General features: G+C 43.2%; 1 protein-coding gene across 1 annotated transcript in view; it reads left to right on the top strand.

The window, feature by feature from the left end:
* Window positions 1-23,914, top strand: part of PARD6G (par-6 family cell polarity regulator gamma) — a 94,384-nt gene extending 70,470 nt beyond the window's left edge. Inside the window, exons 3-4 of the mRNA XM_072758169.1 lie at window positions 8,514-9,158; window positions 9,196-23,914. Coding sequence (XP_072614270.1) covers window positions 8,514-9,158; window positions 9,196-9,386 — 836 coding nt within the window. The 3' untranslated portion in view covers window positions 9,387-23,914. The remainder of the gene's footprint in view (window positions 1-8,513; window positions 9,159-9,195) is intronic.
* The last annotated feature ends 1,275 nt before the right edge of the window (window positions 23,915-25,189 follow it).

The following is a 25,189-nucleotide window of genomic DNA, read 5'->3' as shown; positions in this document are numbered from 1 at the left end:
TTTGATTTGAGAGCTTAATTCATTTACATATAAAGTACTGGTAAGAAGGGACTTAACTTCTGTCCTTGTGCTGTTTGTTTTCTATACACCCGATAACTCTTTCCTCCCTCATTGCCTGCATTCCTCTCTTCAGTTAAATTTTTTTAGTGAAATATTTAAATCCCTTCTTAATTTCCTTTGTGTCTGTTCTGTAGCTGTTTTCCTGGTGGTTACCATGGAGATTACATCGAACTTCTTATGGATATAACAGTCTAAACTTAACTTATAGCAACAGAATTTAAGTAACAAAGCATAACAGTTCTACAACCCCCATCTCTTGTAGTTGTCAGTTACATTTTTATACATTGCGTGACCAGAAACATAAACTGATAATTCTTGTAATAGTATTAGTCTTTTATGTTATGTAGAAGACAAGATTTGAAATTACAAACCAAAGTTACAATAATACCAGCTTTTATTTTTTTTTAATTTTTTTATTTATTTATGATAGTCATACAGAGAGGGGGGGGGCAGAAACACAGGCAGAGGGAGAAGCAGGCTCCATGCACCGGGAGCCCGACATGGGATTCGATCCCGGGTCTCCAGGATCGTGCCCTGGGCCAAAGGCAGGCGCCCAACCGCTGCGCCACCCAGGGATCCCTAATACCAGCTTTTAGACAAATAATGTGTATCCTTTAAATATATTAGTCTAAACCATGTGGTAACAGTAAGAGCAGCTACAGGCTGTTGTTATAATAATAGCTTTTGTAATAGCCCATGGACTTACCTTGATTTGGATCTTTATTTCTCACATGGCTTCAAGTTACTGTCTAGTTGCCTTTCATTTCACCTGCAGGACTCCCTTGAGTATTTCTTGCCCAACAGGTCCAGTGATACAGACTCTCTCAGCTTTCATTTATCTGGGAATGTGTGAATTTCTCCTTCACTTTGCAAAAACATTGTGCTGGATACAGGATTCTTGGTTGACAGTTTTTCCCTTTTAGTTCTTTGAGTATATTAGCCCACTGCCTCCAGGCCACCAGTTTCTGATGAGAAATGTAATGAGAGATTAACGATCATCTGATGAGGCTCCTCATATATGGTGACTCCCCTCTCGCTGCTTTCAAGAGTCTTTGTAAAGTTTGATTGTAATTGTCTAGGTGTGGATCTGAGTTCATCTTAGAGTTGGCTGAGTTTGTTGGATGTTTATATTCATGCATTTCATCAAATTTGGGAAGTTTTTGGGCATTATTTCTTCCACTATTCCCTCTTCCCCCTTTTCTCCTTCTGAGAGTCCCATGATGCACATGTTGGTTTCCTAAATGGTGTCTCAAAGTTTCTTTCAGTTCTATTAACTTTTTTCTCTGTTCCTCAGACAAGATAACTTTTGTTGCCAAGTTCCAGGTTCCCTGAACTTATTCATATCTATTCATACCTATTCATATCTGACCATGAATCTCCCTAGTGATTTTAGAATAGTTGCATTATAATATTTTCAGGCATATGACAGTGGCTCAACAATTATATGCATTATTAAATGGTCACCACAATAAGTGTAATTACCATCTGTTATTATAAAAAGTTATCAGTATTGTTGACTATATTCCCTACACTGTACTTTTCATCAGTGTTACTTACTTTATACCTAGAGGTTTATAATCCTAATCTCCTTCACCTCTTTCACCCTGTCCCCTATCCCTCTTCCCTCTGGCAACCACCAGTTTTTTCTCTGTATTTTAGGACTCTTTCTGGTGCTATTATTATTGTTATTGATTTTGGGGGTTTTGTTTTCTTTTTAGATTCGACATGCAAGTGAAATCATACAGTGTTTGTGTCTCTCTGATTTATTTCACTTAGCATAATACACTCAAGATCCATTCACATGGTTACAAATAGCAAGGTTTCATTCTTTTTATAGTTAAGTAATATTCTGTTGTATGTATATACAGCACATCTTTATCCATTTATCCATCATGGACACTTGGGTTGCTTCCACCTTGGCTATTGTAAATAATGCTGCAATAAACATATGGATGCCTATATATTTTCAAATTAGTGTTTTTGTTAACTTTTGTGTATAAGATCGTACTCTAGTTTCATTCTGTTGCATATGGCTGCCCAGTTTTCTTGGCCTATTTATTGAAGAGAGTATCCTCTTTACCTAGTATATATTCTTGTCTCTTTTGTCATTAGTTGACCGTATATGTGTGGGTTTATTTCTGGGCTCTCTACTCTGGTTTTTTGGTTTATGTGTCTATTCTTATGACAAAACCATACAGTTTAGTTTACTAGAGCTTTGTAATCTAGTTTGAAATCAGGGAGCATGATGCCTCCAGCTTTGTTCTTCTTTCTCAAGATTGCTTTGGCTATTTGGGGTCTTTTGGGATTCCATACGAATTTTAGGGTTGTTTGTTCTATTTCTGTGAAAAATGCCATTGGAATTTTAATAGGGATTGCATTGAACCTATAGATTGTTTTAGGTAGTATGGACATTTTAACAATATTAATTCTTCCTATCAATGAGCATGGAATATCTTTCATTTATTCATTTTTGTCTTCTTCAGTTTCTTTCATTAGTGTCTTAGAGTTGTCAGTGTGTAGGTATTTCACCTTCTTGGCTAAGTTTTTGCCTAGGTTTTTTATTCTTTTTGCTGCAACTGTAAATGGGATTGTTTTCTTAATTTCCCTTCCTGCTAGTTTGTTATTAGTGTATAAAAACCTGATAGATTCCTGCATATTGATTTTGTATCTTGCAACTTTATTGAATTCATATATTCTAATAGTTTTTTTGTGGAGTCCTTAGGGTTTTCTATATATATTATCTTGTAGTCTGCAAATAGTGATAGTTTTACTTCTTCCTTCACAATTTGGATGCCCCTTACTTCATTTTTTGGTCTGACTGCTCCATCTGAGACCTCCAGTACCATGTTGAATGAATCTGGTAAGTGGACACCCTTGACTTATTTCTGATCTTAGAGGAAAAGCTTTCAGCTTTTCACTATTGAGTATAATGTAAGCTGTGGGTTGTCATATATAGCCTTTAATATGTTGAGGTATATTCCCTACACCCACTTTGTTGAGAATTTTTATCATAAGCAGATGTTGGACTTTGCCAAATGCTTTTTCTGCATCCATTAAGGTGATCATAGGATTTTTATCCTTCGTTTTGCTAATGTGGTCATCATATTGATTGATTTGCAGAGCCCAAACCTTCCATGCATCTCTGAAATGAATCCCACTTGATCCTTTTAATGTGTTGTTGATTTGGTTTGCTAATATTTTGTTGAATATTTTCACATCTATGTTCATCAGACACATTGGTCTCTGATTTTCTTTTTTTGTAGTGTCTTTGGTTTTGGCATTAGGGTAATGCTGGCCTTGAAGAATGAATTTTGAAGTTTTCCTTCCTCTTCTATTTTTTGGAAGAGCTTGTGAAGGACAGGTATTAGCTCTTCTTTACATGTTTAGTGGAATTCACCTGTGCCATCTGGCCCTGGACTTTTTTTTTTTTTTCAGGGTTTTGATTACCAATTCAGTTTCATTAGTAGCAGTCTGTTCAGATTTTCTATTTCTTCCTGATTCAGTCTTTGAAGATTCTAGGAATTTATCCATTTCTTCTAGGTTGTCCAATTTGTTGGTATATAATTTTCCATAGCAATCTCTTGTAATCTTTTGGATTTCTGTGATGTCAGTTTTAAATTCTCTCATTTCTGATTTTATTTACATGAGTCGTTTTTTCTTCTTAATGAGTCTGGCTAAAGGTTTATCAATTTTTTTAATCTTATCAAAAAACCATCTCTTAGTTTTATTGATCTTTTTTTTCAAAAAGACTTTACTTATTCATGCGAGACAGAGAGAGAGAGGCAGAGACACAGGCAGAAGGAGAAGCAGGCTCCATGCAGGGGGCCCGATGTGGGACTCGATCCTGGAACTCCAGGATCATGCCCTGGGTCGAAGGCAGGCGCTAAACCGCTGAGGCACCCAGGGACCCCCTCACTGATCTTTTCTATTATCTTTTTGGTCTCTACTTCATTTATTTTCACTCTGATCTTTTATTACTTCCTTTGCTAACTTTGGGCTTTAGGTTTTTTAATAGTCTTTTTTAGGTGTAAGGTTAGATTGTCTGAGACTTTTCTTGTTTCTTGAGGTAGGCGTATCTATAAACTTCCCTCTTAGAACTGCTTGGGCTGCATCCTAAAGAATTTCAACTACTGTGTTTCCATTTTCATTTGTCTCCAGGAACTTTTATTTCATTTGATTTCTTTGTTGATCCTTTGTAGCATGTTACTTAGCCTTGACATGTGTGTGGCTTCTTCCATTTTCTTGCATTTGATTTCTAGTAATACCACTGTGGTCACAAAAGGTGCTTGATATGATTTCAATCTTCTTAAATTTACTGAGACTTGTTTTGTGACCAAATATGATCTGTCCTGGAGCATGCACCACATGTGGTTGATAAGAATGTATATTCTTTTGCTTTGGGATGGAATGTTCTACATATATCTGTTAGGTCCATCTGGCCTAATGTGTCATTTACAGCCACTGTTTCTTTATTGATTTTCTGTCTGGAATATCTATCCATTGATGCAAGTGAAGTGCTAAAGTCTCCTACTATTATTATTAGTTTATCCCTTTAGAATGTTGGTAGTTGCTTTATGTATTTAGTTGCTTCAGGTTGCATGCATGTTTGTGATTGTTATATCCTCTTGTTGGACTGGTCCTTTTATCATAATGCAATGCCCTTCTTTGTCTCGTTATAGTCTTTATTTCAAAGCCTAGTCTGTTCAATATAAGTACTGCTATCCCAGTTGCTTTTTTTTTTTTTTTTTTTTTGCTTCATTAGCATGGAATATCTTTTTCTATCCCTTCTCTTTTTATCTGTGTGTGTCTTTAGATCTAAGGTGAGTCTCTTACAGACAGCATATAGATGGATCTTGTTTATTGATCCATTTACCCCATGTCTTTTGATTGGAGCATTAAATTATCAATAGGTTATGTAATTACTGCCATTTTACTCACTGTTTTCTGATATAATTCTGTTCCTCTCTTCTTCTCTTGTTCTCTTCCCTTGTGATTTGATGACTTTCTTCAGTGTTATGCTTGGATTCCTCTCTATTTTTTGTGTATCTATTTATTGGTTTTTGGCTTGTGGTTATCATGAGATTCATGATATATGTATAGCATATATACAGCAATCTATATTAAGTCAAAAGCACTCTAAAAAATAATTTATGGATATGATGTATTTTATTTTGTGTATCCCTAAGTTTTATAGATATAATTTATTTTACCACCTTTGCTTGTTAATATTCATACTAGTTTTGTAACTCATTAATATACTACATTTACTGTGTTTTTGCTTTTTATCTGTGAAATTTTTCCCTTTCATAATTTTTGTACTTCTAGTTATGGCCTTGTCTTTTCCACTTATAGAAGTCCCTTTAATGTTTCTTATAAGGCCAGCTTAGTAGTTAGGAATTCTTAATTTTTGTTTGTCAGGGAAACTCCATCTCTCCTTCAGTACTGAATGATAGCCCTGCTGGATAGAGTGTTCTTCTTGTAGGGTTTTATCCTTTCAGCACTTTGACTATAGCCTATTACTCCTCCCTGCAAAGTTTCTGCTGAAATATCAACTGACAGTCTAATAGGCTTTCCTTTTTACGTAGCTAGTAGCTTTTCTCTTGCTTGCTTTTAAGATTCTCTGTTTAACATTGACATTCTAATTATCATATGTCTTGGTACGTAACTCCTTGGGTTCATCTTTTTGGGGATCTCTCTGCTTCCTGGACCTAGATCCCTTTCCTTCTTCAGGTTAGGGAAGTTTTCAGTTATTATTTCTTCAAATAGGTTTTCTATCCCTTTCTCTATCTCCTCAATCTCCCTCTAAGACCCCTGTCCCATGAATGTTAAACACTTAGCCCTTAACCTGTCTCATCATTTAATTTTTTCCTTTTGTTGTTGTTCAGCATGGGTGCTTTCCATGACTGTCTTCCAGACCATTGATTGATCCATTCTGCATCCTCAAATCTGCTATTTGTTTTCTCTGATATAATTTTCATTATACTTATTGGATTCAACTTTTTTTTTTTTAAGATTTTATTTATTTATTCTTGAGAGATAGAAGGAGAGACAGAGCCAGAGACACAGGCAGAGGGAGAAGCAGGCTCCATGCACCGGGAGCCTGACGTGGGACTCGATCCCGGGTTTCCAGGATCGCACCCTGGGCCAAAGGCAGGCGCCAAACCACTGCGCCACCCAGGGATCCCGAATTCAACTTTTTTAATACTCTCTCATTACTAAAGTTCTCAGAGTTCATCTACTCTTTTTTTCAAGTCTGGTGGGTATCTTTATGACCATTACTTTGAATTCTTTATCAAGTAGGAAGGTGGTTTATCTTCATTTCCTTAGGTCCTTTTCGGAGGTTTTGTCTGATTCTGTGTTTATTTCTATGTATTAGATCCATCAGCTATGTCTCCTGGTCTCGAAGTGATAGACTCACGCAAAAGATGTCTTTTGGGGCCATAGTCCCCTCTGGTCACCAGAAGCATGTGCTTCAGGGTTGTCCCCTGGGTGGGCTGCTGGGAGTATGTTGGTAGGGGGAGCTGTCCCCCATCCTGGGGCCAGGAGTCCCTGTGCAGCAGTGTCCATCCCAGCTGGGGCTACCCCCTGGGTGTGGCAGGTGGAGGAGTGCCTGCCAAGGCCAGGCAAGCAGGACCAGCAGGTTAGATGGAGAGTGCCAGTAGTGGTGCCTGGCCAGCTAGGCTGAAAGAGGGCAAGAACAGTAGTGTCCATCAGCACTTCCATTCCCAAAGAAAGCACCTGCAGATTCCTGCCCCTGCAACACATGCCCTAAAATCTGTCAGTAAGTCTCCTTTACGTATACTCCAGGCACTTCTCAGACTGTTGCCTCTGTACTGGCTCTGAAGCCAAGTGATACAGTACACTAGCCTTCCAAAAGCAGCCCTGCTCTCCTGGAGTTAGGGTCCACTGGTTTTCAAAGCTCCCGGGGTTGAGCCTTGCTGATTTTCAAAGCTAGACATCAGGAGGGCTCATCTTCCTCGTACAGGGTCACCCTGGGGGCTTGATGCCATCAGTCCTCAGGGAGGACCTCTGCAACTGTGATAGCCGTCCTGCATGTGGGTCATGTGCCAGGAATTTGTTTCCTGACTCAGTCTTTGCCCTTCTTGGTGTGGCTTTTTCTTTCTGTCCTTGGCTGTGGAAGAGTTGTCCTGCTAGCCTCAGGTTCTCGGGTTGAGTTGCCTTCTGTGTGGTGGATGCCTTGTGTGTCTGTGGGAGGAGGTGAGCTCAGACTCCTCTACTCTCAGCCCCACGGTCTCAGGGCATTCATGTTAACGTCTGACCAGTAGATCTGACATCAGGTCTTTTTTAGGGACAGATTCTGTAGAATTCCCTTTTTCCTTTCAATGGGCCAAACTCCCTGTGCCTTGTGATTTTTTGGCTGAACACGGCACATTCGAATCTCCTGATGTGGTGACTCTGGAAATCAGACTCCCCTTCCCCACCCCCCTTTCCCAGGCTTTGCTGTTTTGTTGTCATCATTCTTTGGATGGTGGCAGGCTGTCTCTGTCCCGAGGATCAGCCCAAGGTGCAAACTCAGTGTCTTCTGGGGTCTTCTCTGAGCCTTCCCTTGGGCAGGCACCATCCGTCCTAATTTCCCACGTGTGCAGCTGTTTCTGAATGTCCTAATGTATGGCTCCCAAAGGGGAAAAGTGAGAAACCACAGGGGCATCAGGGGGCACCCGCCCTCTCAGTGCCATTGCAGTCACGCGCGCTGGAGCCAGAGGGGCGACAGCAGTGGCGGCAGCCTCTGTATCTGCACCTGTGTGGTCAGAGCAGAGACTCTGCTCTTGGAAGGACAGGGTCCTTTCTGCCCACCTGGCGTCAGCAGGCAGCTCCTGAAACACGTGCACAGCTGCCTGCTGCAGGGCTGAGTAGCTGCCCCTGTGCTCCAAGCTAGAACAGACCAGAATTGGCTCCTTCTGCTGGACAGTTGCAAGCCTTCAGCAGACTCCACTGTCCCAAAATAGTCCCGCAAGCCAGGTTCTGCCCCTGCAGTGGTCGCTGGGGTCGGGGAGAGTCCTGGTGCTCCCTGAGCTGCCCTCGTCCCAAAATCCAATCAGGCGATTAAACTTTCCATCTCTTGCAGTTTCTTGTTTCTTCCTCTGTACCTTTCATTCATTTTGTCGACTGCCGGTGAGTGGTTCTGGAGAGTTGCAGAGAGCTAACTTTAGGGATTGGACTTGAACTCTTGGGCCAGCTCGAGTGATGCAGGATCACTGCGGACTCAGTGAAACGACTCAGGAAGTGTCTCCGTAGCATCCTGGAGGCTGAGACCTGCTAGGCATGTGGGTGAGAGTCCTGGGAGTCCATGGAAGCCAGAGGTAACTGTGGTGCTCAGTGCCTGGGAGTTTGGCAGCCCGGGGCCCAGCCAACCGGTGGGCCGCAGAGAGGCGGGCCGGGGCCCCCCCCTCCACTCCTGTGCCCCATCCTGATCGTCCCCTCCGCTGTTTCAGAGGAGGCCGAGCAGGGCAGCTTCGGGGCCGGCTCGCTGTCCCGCCGGAGGAAGGCCCTGGCGCTGCGGGAGGACGGCCCCCGCCGGCGGACGCACCTGCACATCGGCCTGCCGCACGACTTCCGCCCCGTGTCCTCCATCATCGACGTGGACATCTTGCCCGAGACGCACCGCCGCGTGAGGCTGTACAGGCACGGCTGCCAGAAGCCGCTGGGCTTCTACATCCGCGACGGCACGAGCGTGCGCGTGGCCCCGCAGGGCCTGGAGAAGGTGCCCGGCATCTTCATCTCGCGCATGGTGCCCGGCGGCCTGGCCGAGAGCACCGGGCTGCTGGCCGTGGACGACGAGGTGCTGGAGGTGAACGGCATCGAGGTGGCGGGGAAGACGCTGGACCAGGTCACGGACATGATGATCGCCAACAGCCACAACCTCATCGTCACGGTCAAGCCGGCCAACCAGAGGAACAACGTGGTGCGCGGCGGGCGCGCGGGCCGCCCCTCGGACGGCGGGACCAGCCGCCACAGCCTGCCCGCGGCCCCCGCGCTGCTGCGCCTGCAGCCCGACGACGTGGACAGCGACGACGAGCCCGACGTGGTGCTGGAGGGCGTGCTGGGGCCGCGGCCGCCCCCCGCGCCCCGGCCGCCCGCGCCGCCCGCGCCGCCGCCGCCGCCGCCGCCCCCCGCCGGGCAGCCAGGCGCGGGTCAACGGCGCAGGCGCAGGCGCAGGCGCAGGCGCAGGCCCCGGGCCCGGGCCCGGCAGGGAGGGCCCCGCGCACCGGCTGCTCAGCTCGCTGCGCGCGGACCCGCGCCACAGCCTGGCCCTGCCACTGCCCCCGGGGGCGGTGGAGGAGCACGGCCCGGCGGTCACGCTGTAGGCACGCAGGGATCGCCCACGGCCCGTGGTCCGCGCCGCCTCCGGGCCCACCCCGGTCTGCGTCCTGCCGCGGTAGGTCCCGGCACTTTCCCGAAACGGCAGAAAGGATCTGACTGCGTGCAGAGAAGATTTCATCTAAAAATTTCTTAAAATACTTTTATGAATGAAGCCTTAAAATTACTTTTTAAATATAGTCGAATTCGTGTTTTTAACGTGACTTGTGCAAAAACGACCTGTCGAGTCCGCACCGTTTTCACTGCGCTCCGGCGGACTGGCAGAGCCCGGCTTCCGACCATGCATACCAGACCTTTAACAGGTAGGACTGTGAACAATGAATCTCAAGTCCTCACATTGTTTACGGCTCTACTTCAGATAGCCCAGTGGGTGCTGGGCTCTCAGACATCCCTGGAAAAAAGACCCGGTGTGAGACCGTCCGGCGGGGCCTGCAGGTGGCCAGAGGCGGCTTGTCCGCAGCCCCGAGGGCAGACGCCACCCCCGCCGGACGGCGCTGTACGCTCAGCGATACTTCTCTGACCAAAGGCCGACATAGGTAAAAACTAGTCCTGTAGACTGATTGACGGCAATTTTTGAAATATTGTCAGCAGAAAGGATGGATCCACCTACCACAAACCCCAGATACGCCTTTGAAAGCTCACAGTCATTTGGTTGTATAGTTTCTATTATCTCTGTTTTTAAATTACAAGTGAAAATTAATTATTTTTTGACACATTAAATTCACTGTCACTTCCTTTTGATCTTCCAGAAATATTTTATATATTCAGTAATTTTACCAGTTTTACATGAAGTGTACTTTCTTTGAGTCCACTGTCGAGGAGAAAATATTACACTTATACTTCGAGAACTTTGACCAAACAAAGCTTTCATATAAATACAGGTAAAAATATTTTTCCAGGATGCCTTTCCGGGAGACTAGCAGTGCTTCTCCTGTGGCACAGCAACCCCTGCTGGTCGGTGGCAGAACTGTCCTGCTGCTAACAAACGGAAAACCCTGTCAACATCTCCATTTTTCCTGAATTCGTTAAGTGTAAAAGCAAATTATTTTTCTTTTGGAAACTATTTATTGGGCAGAAATAGCTTTTATTGAGTAGTTGTGGTCTCCTGCACCTATGTTTGATGTTATTATTTGTATACCGTGATCACTGTTGGTTTTATTCCTAAGCAAAGGGAGGACCAGAGATGCTCTCCCTTTGAGCTCTAGGCAGAGAGTCCAAATGCACCCAAACTTAACGGGCTCCAGTGAACTGTATGAGCATCTTTTTTGGCACCTAAGCAGTCAGAAGTGGGTTTTTTCTTACTACAATAAGTATAGAACCAAAACTCTAGTGCTACTTACTATCAGAAATGAAATGTTCTTTTACTAAGTTATTGCTGGTTATTGAATATCTTGTTGAGTAACTGGATCTGTTACCAAGAAGGAACGTTATATTTCTTACCATGTTTTAAATTAAGTAAATGTGAATAATTTTTTAAAGAAAAAAAGAAGAAGCCTCCTCAGACTTGTATGCTGTTGTTCATAACTTTAGGAATTCTGAATTTCTTGGAACAGCTGCTTCAGTGTATTTTTGTACCATATCTTCTGCCATTTTCTTTTTAAAACAAAACAAAACAAAAAAAACTATGTTGTATTACACATTAAAGTTTTCTTGGTTTTATATATCAAAGAATAAAAACTTTTTCTTTGCATTTTTCACTTGTATTCTAAATGTTGGAGAGGTTAGCAGTGTTGGTGATGAGCAGAAACTCATCCCTCAGAATGGAATGCTATTTAGCAAGAGCCTATCCTGTGCCATGTTTCCACTTAATCATCACACGTAGCCAATAGCATGATCCCCATTTTGCAGAGAGAAAATGGACTCAAACTCAAGCATGAGTAGGTCATTTCAAATAATGAAATTATAGTTGTATTTGATGGGAGATGGATGCATCTTAGATCTAGAAACTTCTTTTTAAGTCCTTTTGAAAAAGGTTTTCCAAATACTTCCTACACATCTCTCCCTAAATATGCCCAGGTTTGCAAATTTGCCGTTCATCCTTTCTCACCCTGACATTATTAAACATACGTACTATGCATAGCATCATGAGTTCCCCATTCAGTCATTACAGACATTCTGGTGACATCAGCAACCACCAATAACTCCTGGAAGAAATGTGCTTTGTACAGGCATTCATCAACTTAACCCTGTCAGTGACTTTACAGTTTACAGCTGGGAACACTCAAACAACTGGAGTGTCCCTCCACAGTCTGAAGAGATGGCACTGAGCTGGTGATGGCAGAGATGTAGATCTCCCTGACCTGGTAATCCACATTGTCAACCCCAGGGCCTATGCTGCCCTTCAGAGGAGCCAGCCTGTCAGCTGGGCAATGAGGTTAGCCATGAATCACAAGTTACATAGCATCTTGCAGTATTAGACAAAGTGATCATATGTGGGCAGTGGGTCTCATGGCAAGTTGCAAAGATACCTTAAAAATGCTGATTGTTAGTCTACCAAACATTTAAAGAAGAAATAATACTTATCCCACTATGGCTATTTCAAAAGATAGAAATGGAAGGAATACTTCCAAATTCATTCTATGAGGCCAGCATTACCTTGATCCCCAAACCAGACAAAGACCCCACCAAAGAGGAGAATTACAGATTAATATCCCTGATGAACATGGATGTTAAAATTCTAAGATTCTAGCCAATAGGATCCAACAGTACATAAAGAGGATTATTCACCACGACCAAGTGGGATTTATTCCCAGGCTGCAAGGGTGGTTGAACACTCGTAGAACTATTGATGTGCGAGATCACATCAGTAAAAGAAAAGACACAAACCACATGATCCTCTCAATAGATACAGACAATGCAAGTGACAAAATACAGCATCCATTCCTGATCAAAACTATTCAAAGTGTAGGGATAAAGGAAGCATTTCTCAATATCATAAAAGCCCTTTATGAAAAGTCCACAGAGAATATCATTCTCTTTATTTTTTTTTAAATGTTTATTTATTTATGATAGTCACAGAGAGAGAGAGACAGAGAGACAGAGACATAGGCAGAAGCAGGCTCCATGCACCGGGAGCCCGACGTGGGACTCGATCCCGGGTCTCCGGGATCGCGCCCTGGGCCAAAGGCAGGCGCTAAACCACTGCGCCACTCAGGGATCCCGAGAATATCATTCTCAATGGGGAAAAACTGAGAGCCTTTCCCCTAAGACCAGGAACACGACAGGCATGCCCACTCTCACCACTGTTAGTCAACATAGTTCTAGACGTCCCAGTCTCACCAATCAGACAAATAGAAATAAAAGGCATTCAAACTGGCCAAGAAGAAGTCAAACTCTCCCTCTTTGCAGATGACATGATACTGTACATAGAAAACCCAAACACTCTGCCCCAAGATTGCTAGAACTCCTACAGCAATTCAGCAGTGTGGCAGGATACAAAATCAATGCACAGAAATCAGTGGCATTTCTAGACACTAACAATGAGACTGAAGAAAGAGAAATTAAGGAGTCAATCCCATTTACAATTGCACCCAAAAGCATAAGATACCTAGGAATAAACCTAACCAAAGAGGTAGAGGATCTGTATCCTAAAACTACAGAACTCTTCTGAAAGAAACAGGAAAAATATTGATGCTCATGGATTGGAAGAATAAATATTGTGAAAATGTCTATGCTACCCAGGGCAATGTACACATTCAATGCAATACCTATCAAAATACCATGGACTTTCTTCACAGAGTTGGAACAAATAATCTTAAGATTTGTGTGGAACCAGGGATGCCTGGGTGGCTCAGTGGTTGAGCAAGCATCTGCCTTCAACTCAGGGCATGATCCCGGGGTCCTGGGATCAAGTCCCACATCAGGCTCCCTGTGCAGAGCCCGCTTCTTCTGCCTGTATCTCTGCCTCTTTCTCTGTCTCTCTCATGAATAAATAAATAAAATCTTAAAAAGAAAAAAAAAAGATTTCTGTGGAACCAGAAAAGACCTTGAGTAACCAGGGGCATCACAATGCCAAATTTCAAGTTGTACTACAACTTGTGATCATCAAGACAGTGTGGTACTGGACAAAAATAGACACATAGATCAATGAAACAGAATAGAGAACCCAGAAATGAGCCCTGAACTCTATGGTCAACTAATATTTGGCAAAAGAGGAAAGAATGTCCACTGGAAAAAGACAGTCTCTTCAATAAATGGTGCTGAGAAAATTGGATAGCCATGTGCAGAAGAATGAAACTAGACCACTCTCTTACACCATACACAAAGATAAACTCAAAAATGGATGAAAGATCTAAATGTGAGACAAGATTCCATCAACATCCTAGAGGAGAGCACAGGCAACACCCTTTTTGAACTTGGCCACAGTAACTTCTTGCAAAATACATCCACGAAGACAAGAGAAACAAAATAAAAAATGAACTCTTGGGACTTCATCAAGACAAAAAGCTTCTGCACAGCAAAAGAAACAATCAACAAATCTAAAAGACAACCTAAAGAATGGGAGAAGATATTTGGAAATGACGTATCAGATAAAGGGCTAGTATCCAAGATCTATAAAGAACTTATCAAAGTCAACACCCAAGAAACAAACAATCCATCATAAAATGGGCAAAATACATGAACAGAAATTTCATCAAAGAAGACATAAACATGGCCAACAAGCACATGAGAAAATGCTCCACATCACTGGCCATCAGGGAAATACAAATCAAAACCACAATGAGATACCACCTCACACCAGTGAGAATGAGGAAAATTAACAAGACAGGAAACAACAAATGTTGGAGAGGATGCGGAGAAAAGGGGAACCCTCTTGCACTGTTGGTGGGAATGTGAACTGGTGCAGCCACTCTGGAAAACTGTGTGGAGGTTCCTCAAAGAGTTAAAAATAGACCTGCCCTACGACCCAGCAATTGCACTGCTGGGGATTTGCCCCAAAGATACAGATGCAGTGAAAAGCCAAGACACCTGCACCTCAATGTTTATAGGAGCAATGTCCACAGTAGTCAAACTGTGGAAGGAGCCTCGATGTTCTTTGACAGATGAATGGATAAAGAAGATGTGGTATATATAGATACAATGGAAGAGTATTCCAGTTAGGAATACTCATCAGAGAGGATGAATACTCACCATTTGCTTCAATGTGGATGAAACTGGAGGGTATTATGCTGAGTGAAGTAAGGCAATCAGAGAAGGACAACCATTATATGGTCTCACTCATATATAAAAAATAGTGAAAGGGATTATAAGGGAAAGAGGGAAACTAAGTGGGAAAAGTCAGAGAGGGAGACAAACCATGAGAGACTCCTGACTCTGGGAAACACACAAAGGGTTGTGGAAGGGGAAGTGGGGGGGGTGATGGGGTAACTGGGTGATGGGCACTGAGGAGGGCATGTGATGGGATGAGCACTAGGGGTTATACTATGTTAGCAAATTGCATTTAAATATTTTTTAAATGCTGATTGTTTAAAAATCCAGTTTAGCAAAAATCTGAGACAAGTGTTCCAAAAGAAGGCCATAAAGTTATTTTCACATCTCCATCAAATGTTTCTTAAGAACTCTGATGCACTTCCGGGGTCCTTGGTTCCAAGATGACCAGGAAAAGAAGGAAGAGTGATCATGCCCAGGAGGGCCAGGGCTGTGCAAGCCTATCCACCACACCACCTGCGCCCAGTGGGCCCAGAGACACAGCCATTACTGAGCTGGTTATTCAGCACACAGTGGAGGCTACCACCATCACAGACATTTCCGAAGCCAGTGTCTTGGACGCCTATGTTCCCGAGCTCTATGTGAACCTACATTACTGTGTGAGCCAGGCCATTTGCAGCAAGGTGGTCAGGCTCCGTTCCATGGAAGCACAGAAGGACTGAGCACCCCACCCCAATTTAGACCCATGGCTGCTGCCCCACAACCTCCCCCAATGCCCAGGTAAGCAGCAAAGTCCTTAAGGACTAAAGAACACCTGTTCTCTAGAAACAGGTGAAATGAGGATTATACTTTATAATGAAGGAATGAAAGCTCTGATGCAAGAATGAGCCAAATATGGGGGAAAGGCCCCCTTTTAGTCCTTGCGTGAAAAGAAATAGCTGCTAGACTGGGTGGTAGCAGGTTGTTCTGTTGGAGAAAACTTATTCATAGCAGGAATTAGTGTGCTGTGGTTTTTGTAGCAGCTCTAAACATCAGTCACAGTGGTCTGAAAGTTCAACTTAAAATTACAGAAAAAGGCTGAACTAGTGGCCAGTCCCTAAAGGCACAAAAATATTTCATATGAATCACTAAATTCTACACCTGAATCTAATGGAACACTATTTGTGAACTGGAATAAAAACTTGGAAAAAATATTCAATATACATTGTTTCTATTGAAAGTATAAACCTGCTTAGCTGATTCCTAATTTCTAGGAAGAAAAGATACTCAGTAGACACTTCAAGACTTCCCACTAAAACAGCCTGGAGGGTGCCCCCACACCCTGAGCCCAGAATGTGGCATCCATGTCAGAATCAACCAAAGCACTTGGCTCACCTGCCCCCAGAGGCTCAAACGCAGATCTGTGGGTAGGGCTTGAAAGTTTTCATTTGTAACAAGTTCCTAGATGATGTGGAACCTGCCAGTCCAAGAATTACACCTTGAGAACCATTGGCTAATCCCCAAAACAATTGTTGCCTAGAGAGTTATAGGATTTGCCTTGGAGCAAATGACCATAATGACCAAGAGCCCATCCAACAAGCATCTGGGATTTTCTTCTCATCTGTTACTGGCATTGAGACTGTAACGTGACCCCCAGTGACCTGAACATGGACTTCCCAGCATGCAGGAACACTCTCTGCCCTACCTGTACACCCACCTTCCCTCCAGGACCTCAGTATTTCTCTGCCGGGAAGACTCCCCAGGTCAATATACAAACTCTTTTTCCCTTTTATCTTTCCTCATTTTGCTTTCTTCTCTTCTCTCTTTTCATAAAAAGAGAACTTTCAGGAATTGAGAACTTTTCATTACTGAACCATGTTTCCCAAGGAATGGAATAACCCCTATTATGTTAATAAAAAGCAAACAAAATGATTCAACATTGGTCTCTCCAGCCCAGGAAACAAGTGCCATCTTCCCAATTCCCTTCCCCAGGGAGCTATAAAAATGAACACCTGATTTTTTTCTTGACCTGAACCATCTTGGCCTCAAGCTAATCATCCAGGGGAGGGAGGGTTACATGGAGCCAGCACTGCTGGAGGGAGAAAACAACTTTCGTCCCAGGACAGAAACCTTTGGTTTCAAGCTGCAGTTGCTTTTTCCTCTACAGATGCTTACTTTTTATTCATAATGATGTGCACTGCCAGGAGCCCTTAGGTCATAACGTGACCCCACCCGGACGCCCTAACACCCCCAAAGAAGGTGGGAACATGGCCTCACGGCCATGCTGAACCAGTCACTCAGTCATATGTGGCTGAGACAAAGGCAAGGTTTTCTGACTCAGAGTTCACATTCCTGCACTGCCCAGACCTGGTGCAGACTTGGTGCCGCATAGAATCTCCCCTGCACCTGAGCTCCCTCAGGCCTCTAAGTGTTCAGGCAGGAACCTGGGAATGCCATGAGAAATGTGAGGCTTGTACAGAAGTTCACACCAGGTGTCTTCACGTGCCGAACCACAATTTTGACTCTCAGAGCCTTTTCCTGCCCTCTTGTCTCCAAGTGCACCAACCCAAACTACCCACAAAGTGCTGCAGAAAGTGTGAATCTCAGGCACACAACCCCTGAGGAAAGAGCAGCACAGACATCCACACAGGTCAACACCAAAACATTAATGTAAGGCATGAACATGAAAACCAGTTATCTGGGAATGAGGTTTTCAGAAAAATGCAAGTAATCCATTCTGAAGTCAGAAAAAATACAGAATCTCTCACTTAAAAAGAAGGAAAGTAAAGTAAACAGAGCAAATGACAGTAACAGAGAAGCCCTAGGACTGCCATGTGCTTACAGGACTTCAAGTGCCCAGACTCCTTTGAAGCCTCTGAAAGGTTCCTGGGAGACAGTGGGATTATGTCTGTTTTTTTAACTTTTTTCTTTTCATTAAAAAAATTACATATGCTCTCCTTCTGGAAAATCTGAAAAATAGCATGTGCATAAAGAAGAAAACCACCCACAGTAACCCCAGCAGACAATCATGTTGATGTTCAGGGGCTTCCTTGGAAGTCATCAGACATATAACTCAAGAGATGCTAGATATGTAATGGAGAGACTACCCAGCAAGATACATCTTACTTTCTCATGTAATATAGTACAAGAATTTTCCTGAAGCAATAAAAATTGTTCCAAAACAGTATTTAAATAGCTACAGGGACACCTGGGTGGCTCCATGGTTGAGCGTCTGCCTTCGGCTCAGGTCCTGACCCCGGAGTCCTAGAATCGAGTCCCACATCAGGTTCCCTTCAGGGAACCTGCTTCTCCCTCTGCCTATGTCTCTGTCTCTCTCTCTCTCTCTCTCTTTGTGTCTCCTGTGAATAAATAAATATTTTTAATTGATTAATTAATTAGCTGCAAAATAGGAACTGTACCTGGGTTAAGTTGCCATTTTCCAGATAGATATTGGGTTATTTACAAAAAGTGTGTAAGCTTTGTACCTAAATCTTAGCTTGGGTTTCTGATTATTTGCTTAGGTCAGACTGCTAGAAATGAAATCAACAGAGTATGAACAGGGGCACCTGGGTGGCTCAGGTCATGATCTCAGGGTCTTGGGATCAAGTTCTGCATCAAGCTCCCTGCTCAGTGGGGGAGTCTGCTTCTCACTCTCCCTCTAGCCCTCCCTCTGCTTATGTGCTCGCTCTCTCTCCCTCTCTCTTGCTTTCTTTTTTTTTTTTTTTTTAAATATTTTTTTCTTTATTTATTTATGATAGTCACAGAGAGAGAGAGAGAGAGAGAGGCAGAGACACAGGCAGAGGGAGAAGCAGGCTCCATGCACAGGGAGCCCAACATGGGATTCGATCCCGGGTCTCCAGGATCGCGCCCTGAGCCAAAGGCAGGTGCCAAACCACTGCGCCACCCAGGGATCCCCTCTCTTGCTTTCTCTCTCTCTCTCTGTCAAATGAAATATTAAAAAAAGAAAAGGTATGAACACTTTGGAAGTTCAAAAAAAAAATCTCACAGAAAAGTTACAAATACAGCAAAAGGCTGAAGAGTGAGTAGCCAAACCCATGCCTCAGAACTGTTAGTTACAACTTTCTACCAAGAGGATGTTCTCCTGCGGAGCCCCAGGACAGCCACTGAAACCCATGGATGAGCCAAATCTACCATCACACATAAAACAAGTGCCTCTGAAGTGAGTGGAGCACCTACTCATTTTCCTCACATCTGGAAACAAGAGCCACACCACCGCAGGCAGGAGAGGCTAAGTCTTGATTTCACCAGAATCACTACCCCCAGTGCAATGACCCACAATCGGGAGGGAACTCACAAACCCAGACCTTCTCCCTGATGAGCAAAGTGTTCTGCCCCGCATCAGCACCCCAACGTCTAAGAGCTGCACTGGAGGAACAAAACCTCAAAACGTGGTTTTGAGAAACAATGGGGCAGGTGACCACGAGACCCAGAGTGCTAGAGAACCGGAGAAATGCTTCCTCAGGGGTCGCATCCACTCAGCACCCTGGGCCAGGGCGAAGCAGCAGTGTGAAAAGTGCCTTAGATCCATTTGCTAATCTTACAGCATTGGCCTGAGGGGCCAGGGCCTGGCCTGTTCTCTGGGGACAGAGGCATGGCAGGCACCGTGTTTATGCTCCCCTTCTGCTACACTCCACAATAATAGTATTTCCCAGAGAGGAGCTTTTACACATACCTGGTGCCCTGGTTCTTGCAGCTACAGCCAAGGAACACCCGTCAAGTCTGGCTGTTGAAGCCAGAGGGCTTGGGGGCCCACAGGACTGTAAAAATCAGAGACAGCTGTTGGCAAAATACCTCCCCAAGGTCACTGAACAGACAGCAGTCTGAAACCTACTTCCATCTCTCCAAGAAAGAGGCAGGCTCCAGTTCCGCACACATCTGGGGGCTACGGAGGTGCTCTCGGGGAGCAGAGGCCAGTGTATACTCTCCTCTGCCTCACTGCAGCTCACTGGGATCACCCAGGTGGGAGCTTATACCTTTCTGGCACCCCAGCTTCTGCAGCTGCTGCCAGGGACCACCTCTACATCACCTGGCTCCATGGGGCTTTATGCTCACGGGTCCCCTAGGCCTGTAACCAATGGAGAACAAGCTCCCAAACAGCTACCACCCCCAGGTCAGAGTAAGAGGCAACAGAGCCCAGAGTTCAGTCTTTTGGAGAAAGAGGCCTATAAGCTATTCAGTGCCACAGCCAGAGGAACAGGCTTCTAATCAAACATACATCTAAGGGTTGACCATGAACTCTCCTAGAGACCTGGGAAGGTGGATTCTACCTTTATGCTCTCCCTCTGCCATGCTCCAGCTGGTGTGCATCTAGTGTCCTAATTTTTGTGGAGGCCACCCTGGACACCCCCTTGAATGACTGGCTCTCGTGGCCAAGGGGCTTACACTCCTGGGTCTCCCCTGGAGCTGCAACAGAGGCTGTTCTTGGTAGCCTACCACTCCCAGGGCACTGCAGACAGCAGATTGGAACATATCCTGAGTTTCTCTGTAAAAATGGGCTATTTGCTTGTCCTGGGGCTTCAGCCTCAGGGGCATGCTTCAGATTTGGCACACATCTAGAAGCTCCAGTGCTGCTCTCAGGGTACAGAGGCCAGGGGACCTCCAGATCATCTGTTCTAGTGGCCAACAGGGCTTATGCTTGTGATCCCACAGGACCGTACATATTTGCATACAAGCTGCTGCCTGAGTGGCTGGCTTCCATTCAGCCTGAATCTAGATGCTGAGAGAGATATCACCCACTGGAACACTGACAGGCCCTGGTGCACCATCAACAACTGGGAGCTGTTAAAATATGCTGCTTGGACAATCACAAAGGTTCTAGAGACAACAAAGAGCTAGGGCAAGTTTGAACAAGAAGGGTCATCTCCCACAGAAGGCCATTCCTTTAGAATGGAGAAAAATGGTTTCATCTAATACAAAAAAACACACAGAGAGGGGGGCCTGGGTGGCTCAGTCAGTTAAACATCTGCCTTCAGCTCAGGTCATGATCCCAGAATCCCAGGATCAAGCCCCTCATTGGGCTCCCTGATCATCGGGGAGCCTGCTTCTCTCTGCTCCTCTCCCTGCCTATGCCCTTGCTCTCTCTCACTCTCTCTCAAATAAATAAATATTTTTTTTAAAAAAGGAAAGAAACGCACCAAAGAATCAAGTAAACTGAGGAAACAGAGGAATACGTTCTAAACAAAAGAACAAGATAAACCTTCAGAAAATAACCTTAATGAAATGGAGATAGTTTACCTGATGAAGAAGTCAAAGTAGTGTTCACAAAGATGCTTACCAAACTTGAGAGAAGCATGGATCAACACAGTGAAAACTTCAACAAAGAGGGAGGAAATATAAGAAAGTACCAACTAGAAGTCACAGGCTGAAGAGTACAATAACTGAATTTAAAAAATACATTGAAAGGGTTCAATAGCAGACTATATGAATCAGAAGAAAGAAATCAATGAACTCAAGCACAGAGCAGTAAAAAGAAAAAAGGATGTGGGATCCCTGGGTGGCACAGCGGTTTGGCGCCTGCCTTTGGCCCAGGGCGCAATCCTGGAGACCCGGGATCGAATCCCACATCGGGCTCCCGGTGCATGGAGCCTGTTTCTCCCTCTGCCTATGTTTCTGCCTCTCTCTCTCTCTCTCTCTCTCTCTCTGTGTGTGACTATCATAAAAATAAATAAAAATTAAAAAAAAGAAAAAAGGATGAAAAAAGTGAAGACATCTTATGGGACTTAAAGGACTTTGAAGGACAAACAGTCCCAGGATAGGGCTCCCAGAAGAAGAGACAGTAAGGGGCAGGAAATTATTTGAAGGAATAGTGGCTGAAAACTTCCCTAAACTGGGGAAGGAAACACATCCAGATCCAGGAGAGCCTAGAGAGCTCCAAATAAGACAAACACAAAGAGACCCACACTGAGACATATTACAATCAAAATATCAAAAGTTAAAGACAGAATCTTCAAAACAGCAAGAGAAAAACAACTTGTTATGTACAAGTTGCAGCAGAATTTGCAGCAGAAACTTGGCAGCTCAAAAGGAGGTGACACAATATATACAAAATGCTGGAAAAAACTTCCAACCAAGATTACTCTACCCAGCAAAATTATCATTCAGAATTGATGAAAAGACAGGAGTTTTCCAGACAGTAACCACTTAGTAGATACAGAGAAGACAAAGGAAAAGGAATCTAAACATACTATAGAAAAAAATAATCAAACCACAAAGAAAGAAAGAGAAGAAGAAACAGAGGAACAGCAAAATAGCCAGAAGTAATTAACAAAATGGTAGTAACTACATGGCCATGGATAATTACTTTAAATGTATAGGGACTGAATTCTCTAATCAAAAGACACAATGGTTGGATTTTTTTAAAAACCACTTGACAGAAATGTGGGCCCAAGCACAACACAAGTTGTGTACAAGAATGTTTGTAGCAGCAAATGCTGAAGGCCAAAACCAAAAGCACAAAATGCCCACCAATAGTAGAATGGACAAATAAATAATAATATGTTACTATAGTGGAATATTTACAGGAAAACAAATCACAGCTATGTACTGCAACACAGATGAATTTCCAACCATAATGTTGAACAAAAAAAAAAAGCTAAACACAAACATATTGAATTATTTCATTTATATGAAAGTCAGCAAACACTATGTGATGGTGTTGGGAGGCAGGACAGTAATAATCACTGAGGAGCAGAGCAGAGAGGGGGCCTGGGAGATAGTATGAGGACTTTGGGGGTCTGGTCACATTCTTTTTCTTGTCCTTGGTGTATTCGTTTTGTTAAAAAAAAAAAAATTCACTGAGCTGTGCATTTGTGGTTTGTACTTTTCTGTATTTTTTATACTTCAATAAACAGATAAAAACTTATTTTAATGGTTTTACCAAGACTTATTTAATGGTTTTACCAAAAAAAAAAAAAAAAATTCACTGAGCTGTGCATTTGTGGTTTGTACTTTTCTGTATTTTTTATACTTCAATAAACAGATAAAAACTTATTTTAATGGTTTTACCAAGACTTATTTAATGGTTTTACCAAAAAAAAAAAAAAATTCACTGAGCTGTGCATTTGTGGTTTGTACTTTTCTGTATTTTTTATACTTCAATAAACAGATAAAAACTTATTTTAATGGTTTTACCAATATAATCTATTTATATGCTGCCTACAAGAGACTCACATCAGATGTAAGGATACCCACAGACTGAAAATGAAGGAATGGAATAATAATGCAAAAGGAAACCAAAAGAAAGAAAGGTACTATATACCCATATCAGAAAAAATAGACTTTAGGGGCACCCAGGTGACTCACTAGGTTAAGTGTCTGCCTTCAGCTCAGGTCATAGTCCTGGGGTCCTGGGATCAAGCCCCACATGGGGCTCCCTGCTCAGCGGGAAGTCTGCTTCTCCCTTTCCTTCTCCCCTCAGCTTGTGCGCTCTCTCTCTCTCCTTCTCTTGCTCTCTCTCTCTCTCATAAATAAATATTTTTAAAAAAAGAAAAAACAGACTTTACGAGACAAAGAAGAACATTACATAATGATAAGGGGGAATCTAATAAAAGATAGAATGTTTGTAAATATTTATGCACCCAACATAGAAGCTTCTAAATATATAACACAAATATTAACAGATTTAAAAGGAGAAATAGCAATACAATAATAGTAGAGAGATTTAATACCAAACTTTAATCAATGAATAGACCATCAAAACAGAAAATCAAATGAGGAAACATCAGTCTTAGATGACACATTAGACCAGAAGGACTTAACAAATTTACACAGAACATTCCATCTGAAAGCAGCAAAATACACATTCTTCTCAAATGCACATGGAACGTTCTCCAGGATACCCCATAGGTTAGACCAACAGGCAGGTCTTCTTATCTTTAAGAAGATATCATATCAAACATCTTTTCTGACCACAATGATATAAAACTAGTAATCAATCACAAAAGGAAACTAGAAAATTCTCAAATGCTACTGAATAATGGTTAGTCAATGAAGAAATCAAGAACTTGAAACAAATGAAAATGGAAATACAACCTACCAAAATTTATAGAATGCAGCAAGAGCAGTTCTAAGAGGGAAGTTCATAGCAATACATGACTATCTCAAGAAACAAGAAAAATCTCAAATAAACAATCTAGCTTTACACCTCAAAGAACTAGAAAAAGAACAAAGCCTGAAAGTAGTAGAAAGAAGGAAATTATAAATATCAGTGCAGAAATAAATAGACTAAAAAGACAATAGAAAAGATCAATGAAACTGAGAACTAGGGCAGCCCTGGTGGCTCAGGGGTTTAGCGCCACCTTCAGCCCAGGGTGTGATCCTGGAGGCCCAGGATTGAGTCCCACATCAGGCTCCCTGCATGGAGCCTGCTTCTCCCTCTGCCTGTGTCTCTGCCTCTCTCTCTCTCTCTCTCTCTCTCTGTCTGTCTCTCATGAATAAATAAAATCTTTTTAAAAAATGAAACTGAGAACTAGATAATTGAAAAGATAAAACTGACAAACCTTTAGCTAGATTCCCCCAGGAAAAAGAGAGGGATCAAGTATATGAAATCAGAAATAAACAGGAGAAGGAGTTAAGATGGCTGAGGATTAGGGGAACCTAAGCTTATCTCGTCTCTCAAACACTAGTTATCAAATCATTCTGAACCCCTGAGAAATCACTCTGAAAGAACAAAACCTGCAAGTCTACAAATAGAGCAGCAACCACCTTTTGGAAGGTAGGCAGTACAGAGTTAAACTGGGGAAGACATATCTGTGGATGTAGACACAGGGAGGGAGCTTGCTTATGAAGGCTACTGCTAAGTATTATAAGCAACAAAGCATAAATTCAGAACTTTCAGAAGTCTGCTGCAGTGGGGGGACATGCGTGGCTTAAAGGTGCTCAGGTGGTGAAATCCCAGGTGTGACTGCATGGTCTCAGGAGCCCCAGGTCGCAAGAACAGGTGGTGCCCAAGTGCCCAAGTGCAGGTGCAGGGAAGCGGGCTGAGAGCAGCAGGTGTCGGCTCTCTGCTCTGTTTTGCCATAAACTTCATAAACTGCAATTAGGTGACCACTTTCCTGGGACTGCCTGGCAAGTGGCAAAAGCACGGCAAGACTCTCTACAGGAGGAATAGCAAGGATCCTCACCAAGAGAGTCCCTAAAATTTGGAGTTTTGAAACTCAGTGGTGTGCTCAGATGATGTAGGGTGAATGCAGGATTCTGGTGGAAACTGAGGACACAGAGTGATTAATTGCTCTTCTGTGAGGACTCAGGAAGAGTGGGAGACTAGAGAGCTGGGCACAGCCCTATTCATCCTGCCCATCAGTGCTGAGAGCCTTCAGGGAGCAAAACAGTGCCACCAGCAGAGTCAGGAGCCCTGTTCACCAAGCCCCACCTCCTTGTGCCCTGGAGGCATGTTTCCACTAGGGTGAATCCACCTGAGAATCCGCACAACAGGCTCCTCCCACAGAAAACCAGCACAAACAACTTGTTTGCACCAAGTTTACTGATCAGAGTGCTCCAAAGCGTCAGCTCCAGACAAAATAGGATCTAGCTTCCTCTTTACTTTTATTCTTTATTATTTTTTTATCTATTTTCTTATTCATTCCTTTATTTATTAATCTTATTTTATATATACTTTATTTTTTGTTTACTTTCATTTTTTAAG

Source organism: Vulpes vulpes, chromosome 5 (genome assembly GCF_048418805.1).
Source record: "Vulpes vulpes isolate BD-2025 chromosome 5, VulVul3, whole genome shotgun sequence".
Classification (NCBI taxonomy): domain Eukaryota; kingdom Metazoa; phylum Chordata; class Mammalia; order Carnivora; family Canidae; genus Vulpes; species Vulpes vulpes.
Note: the sequence above shows the minus strand (reverse complement) of the source record. Positions and strands in the feature narration are given on the sequence as shown.